The sequence below is a fragment of the Buceros rhinoceros genome, unplaced genomic scaffold (assembly GCF_000710305.1).
Source record: "Buceros rhinoceros silvestris isolate BGI_N320 unplaced genomic scaffold, ASM71030v1 scaffold15734, whole genome shotgun sequence".
NCBI lineage: Eukaryota > Metazoa > Chordata > Aves > Bucerotiformes > Bucerotidae > Buceros > Buceros rhinoceros.
In genome coordinates, this window is record NW_010407781.1 from 20,694 (window position 1) to 26,106 (window position 5,413).

The following is a 5,413-nucleotide window of genomic DNA, read 5'->3' on the forward strand; positions in this document are numbered from 1 at the left end:
GAAGGAAATCCCTTTCCAAAATACATTCCTTTCAAGCTGCTTTGGCATTGCCTGAACTCCATATCATAGCTCAGAAAATACTTATTTTCGATGATTTCAGAGCTTAAAAGTAAGCGTCATTCATACTTCATACTGCTGCTGCGCAATTACGGCTGCCAGTTTAGTACCGTGTTTTCACCAATGCGGTGTTGCTCTGCACCCGTGTGTGTGGTTTTGAAGAGCTCTGCTTTGCAGCATGCTCACACTGTTGCCTGTATGAGAAGATGGTGAGAATCCCTTCCTGGAGACGTGCTCCCTGTGTAGATAATGTCTGGAAGAGATTGTGAGCCTCTCATAACTACTCTTTTATCTTCAGTGGCACCCAGCGGGGTGGGGATGTAGCCCAGCTTTCTAGTTGAGGTCCCAATCTCTATTACCTATTTTAAGGTAATTTGACCAAACAGGAAGAACTGGGAATCAGACCTTGAGGTATGATTTCGTCTCAAAAATCATCCTGTCATCAAGGGTATAACCATATCAGCCCCCAAATGAGCCATCTAGCCTGAAGTATTCATCTGGATTTCTTCTGTTATCAGTGGAAAGGTACCTCAGAGGTACCTCTTAGCTTGGCTGTTCCCTATCTGAGATTGGTGTTTGAGCGGGGTGCAGCTGGCTGGCTGCTCTTGGATAAGCTCTATGGCCAGTGTAGCACAGCCCCTGCGCACCTAGACTGAGATAAGGTAAATCCTTGGGATAGCTCATTTAATAAGAAACTGCAGTCTGTGAACCTTTCCCAGCGGCGGCTGGAGAGTTGCACTGCTGTGTCCTGATACTACAGTCCCCACTTGCTCCGGGAACATCATTTGCAGTTGTGGAGGTTTTCTTGTTTTTAAGGACTCTCTTACTCCAACTCAGCATTGGGAAAAAAAAAATCAGTAAAAATAGCTACTGTGAAAACCAGGATTCGTTCCTTCTCAGTGGTATGTTTAAAAGATGTCACTGGGCAGTTCCATTCTAATAATGACACTTGAGTGTATGTAATCCTAGAGCAGTAAAAAAAAACAGAAAGCAAAACAACCCAAGAGTCTATAGAGCTTTTTATCTGCATAAAGGAAGCATAGTACCCAGTATAAGATACTGAATATTTTTCAGTGTAGCATTCAGCCTCAAAACATACCTTAGTAATAAGTCCATTTGAGAACATGATCATAGGTTTCTTCTTTGTGGAGACAAAGGCTTAGAGCTGTTCCCATGTTATTAACCTAAGGAGCCCTTGACAAATCTGAGGTTAAAAAATTATTCCCTCTCTGACCACTGAACTACATGTAGTCGTCTTAAGTGAGCTATATAATCAATAGCCTTTTGAAATAATACCATCACTGTAATTGAGTAAGACAAAGTTTGGTTGCACATATATTTTTCTTTAGTTACAGAAAATGCCTGTTATTTCCTTTAAATTTTATGCGTAATTTAAAATACATCAATTACACAGAAACTTGATCAGTTATCAGCAAAAGGACTCAGTGATCTCTCCTAGTGAAATAAAGCAATTAAGGTGCCCTCTGAACTAGTCCCATGAGCAAAACAGATGAAAGAGTAGGTATTGCAGAGTCCACAAGCCAGAGCTTTCCAGGCAAAATAAAAGAATCGAGTCTTGACATTGAGAAGTGTTCACTGCAGTGCCTTGACTTGGTCTCACTGGGTCCAAATCTGGAAGCTGTTAAATCAAATGCCTCAACTTTTGGAGGAAAGTAAAAGGAGGGAAATTAGAGCCAGACGACCATTGCCAGACCTTTTAGGGCATAGTCAATCAAAGCAGAATCTGATACCAAGGAGTTAATCAGTAACCAGGGCAGACTAGGCAGTTCTGGTATCAAATGCTCCATCTTACAAATGTTTTGTAACAGTCACGTTCTGGACTCTTGGAGGTCTCTCAGACATGGCCCGTGAAGTGACAGTTTCAACAGTACAGACTAGACACAGCAAAAAATGTATCTGGGGAGGTTCGAATAGTGAGAGTTTCCTTTTCTAAGATATTTTTTCTGCAATTGCTGCAATTTCACCATCCAGAAGTACCTACAGGTAGAAATGTTACGTGGTACAGCTCAACAAAAAAGCAGGTAGTGGAAATCATACAGGTGAAGGAGTAAGTGTCCACTTAAAAGCCGCCCTCTGAGTTGCCCTTCAGCCAGCCAGTATTGCTTGTCTTGTCCAGAGTGAGTTTCGACCTGCTGTCCTCAGCCCAGCGTGCTCAGGTTACGCATTGCTAAGAAGAGATTGCAGCACCCCATGTCAGCTGGAGCTGGCTGGGAGTGCAGAGGGCTCACTGCTTGTCCCTCGCTTTTGACTTTGACGGTATGTTGTCCATCACCCTGCATGGAACGGAATTTCCGTGCTTAGAAACAGCACGTGTCCAACACTGAATATCTGGAGCTGTCTTTATGGAGAGGCTCAACTCAAAGATCAAATTAAATTAGTGAGAGGTTAAAATCATGGGAATTGAGCAATTAGATTTATCTTATGAATTTGACTGATTTAAATAGGAAGGCTTTTTCATTCAGTGTTGCCTGTACCAACTCCGGTCAGCGCTGCTTCCGCAAAATGATTGGTACAGAATCCATTCACATATTAAGGTTTTTTTTCCACTGCCAGATAATAATTCTCTAACCTTCTGTGCAACTTAAATAGGTTTAAAAGATGGAATGAATTCAGAGTATTTTGAGAGATCCCAGCTTTGGCAGGGAGATGCCTTGGCCCTGTCCCTGCGCTGCTTGCTCTGCTCTAGAAACGGGAAAGGGCTGGTCATTTGAAGAGCGGCTGGCTCCAGAGAGATGATGTTTTCAGAGCTACCCTGAATGATGGGTGTATAGGGTAGACTGACCTCTGAGGAGGATGTCAAAACATAATCTGTGTGGTGGCCGTCCCTCTTAAAACACTTGCACTGAGGATCATTGCACACTTGGAGCAGTGCCTACCTGTTCAGAGAGGTGGATTGTCACCATCAGTCCTGGTGTCTTGAGAGGTTTCTGTTTTCAGTTTTAAGAAGTAAATTTATTTGTGAGAAGTAAATTGAAAAGCTGGAAGATCGAATTGAATAGAGATAAGAAATTAGTAACGTACATAGGTCTAGAAATGCTTTTACAAGTCAGTTGAACAAGATGTCATCTATTTTTCCAAGTGTATTCTTAATAGAAGCAGCAGCTAAAACACAATTAACCACATAATTTGGATTTAATTGCTTCACTTTTGGGGGCTGAAATTAGTATATTTTTTATTTTTCTCTCTCTTCTCTGCAAACAATTAAGACCATTCTCTTAGAAATATGTGTACGGGAGCTGGATTCCCTCGGGAGCCTTCGGTGGACTTCAGTGTTTGAAATCTCAATCAGCTCACTCACAGAGCAGCTTTGGAGATCTTCTGGGTGGAGATAACAGAACAGGCCTAGTTTAGAGATGGGATGTTCTGCTGGTGTTCTGGGCATGCAAAAGGAACAGAGCATTTAATGGTGCATGTTACAAACTTTCTGCAAAGCAGCGAGTGTGAAGTCAGACACCCTCGATGCTTTGTTTTATTTGCAGTTTCTCAAACATTCATTTTCACACTTCTCTCTTTTCTAGGGAGAGCATTGAGAAAAGACACTCCAGCCATCCTTCGCCAGCACCTATCCATCCAGTAAACTCCCTCGGACATAATCGCAGCTCAAATGAGCAGATCAGGAGCCATCTGAATCCCGAGGTTCGAGAAAAAGAGAAACCCAAAGAACGAGAGAGGGATCACTCCGAAGCCCGGAAGGAAATTAATGTGGAAGAGCACAAGGTGAAGGACAACTATATTTCGGAGAAAGAAGGCCTGAGCCATGAAAGCCGAGTGGTGGAAGAGTCTAAGCAACTGCCCAGGGTTCCTTCACCCTATGCTAGGCCCCCAGTTGTGGAGAGCACCAGGCCTAATAGTACTTCAAACCGTGAGGCCGAGAGAAAGAACGAGCCAGCATATGATAACCCGAAGAAAAGCAATGAAGTCAAAGTGAAGGAGGAGCGAAAGGAAGACCATGATGTTCAACCTGAGGGACCTCAGACTCATAGGTCATCTGATCAGCCACCACCTATATCTACATCTAATGTCCATCCGAGTCCTTTAGTGTCTATGCCCATGACTGTAGGTGTAACTGGTATACATCACATGAACAGCATCAGTGGCCTGGACAGGACTCGCATGATGACCCCTTTTATGGGAATTAGCCCAATTCCTGGTGGAGAACGTTTCCCATATCCTTCTTTCCACTGGGATCCAATGAGAGATCCCTTAAGAGATCCGTACAGAGAGCTAGATATTCACCGGAGAGACCCTCTGGGCAGAGACTTTTTGCTAAGAAATGATCCCCTTCATCGTCTTTCTACACCAAGATTATATGAAGCAGACAGGTCATTCAGGGATCGGGAACCTCACGACTACAATCATCACCACCATCACCACCACCCTCTCTCTGTTGACCCTCGACGTGAGCACGAGAGGGGCAACCACTTGGATGATAGGGAGCGGTTGCACATGCTCAGAGAGGACTATGAACACGCACGTCTGCACTCAGTTCACCCTGCCGCCTTGGATGGGCACCTGCCTCACCCAAGCCTAATCACGCCAGGACTTCCTAGCATGCACTACCCCAGAGTCAGTCCCCCGACGGGACACCAAAATGGCATCCTCAATAAAACTCCCCCCACAGCAGCTCTCAGTGCCCCTCCACCTCTTATTTCTACTCTGGGACCTCGGCCTGGGTCTCCCAGAAGGACTACTCCTCTGTCAACAGAGATGAGAGAGAGGCCTCCTTCTCACACCCTCAAGGACATTGAAGCTCGATAAGCAGAGTGAGACTCAATAAAAGACAGAGAAAGAGGGACAGGAAGTTGTAAATGAACATAATATAAAGACCTTCTTACTAGTCCTTGATACAGACTGGGGATGTGACCCACTGTACAGTATGTATAGGCCCGAGTGCAAAGATTTTGAAATGGTTTTTTTGTATATTATATGTTGAAATTTTCCAGATCTTTTAGCCAAGTCCATATGGTCCTCGTGTCTCCTACTCTATTTTATTTCTAGTTTAAAAATTTCAAAATTTGAACTGAAGAACAAGACGTTCACCTGAATGATTTGCCTAGAAACAAGCCACCACCAATGTCAACCCTACAAAGCTCTTTGAGACCAGAAGTGAAGACAACTGTAGATATTTATGTAAAAAGATTGCTTCATGGGTTAATGGTTCATATATGCAAAAAGGGTAAGATGAAAGCTTTACTTTGTACAAATGTAAATAGATAAAATTAAGTAACATAATACATTAATACTTCTTAAACTGTGCTATTTGCAAACTTAATATTGATCAACACAGTCTGCTTATGCTGTGTTACATATATTGTTATAGACAGCTAAACCCCTT

General features: G+C 43.2%; 1 protein-coding gene across 1 annotated transcript in view; it reads left to right on the top strand.

The window, feature by feature from the left end:
• The window catches only part of AUTS2 (autism susceptibility candidate 2), a gene marked incomplete at its 5' end in the record, with an annotated part of 25,526 nt that extends 20,690 nt beyond the window's left edge, over window positions 1–4,836 (top strand). Inside the window, one exon of the mRNA XM_010134621.1 lies at window positions 3,597–4,836. Within this exon, the coding sequence (XP_010132923.1) occupies window positions 3,597–4,836 (1,240 nt within the window). The remainder of the gene's footprint in view (window positions 1–3,596) is intronic.
• Between the last annotated feature and the right edge of the window lie 577 nt (window positions 4,837–5,413).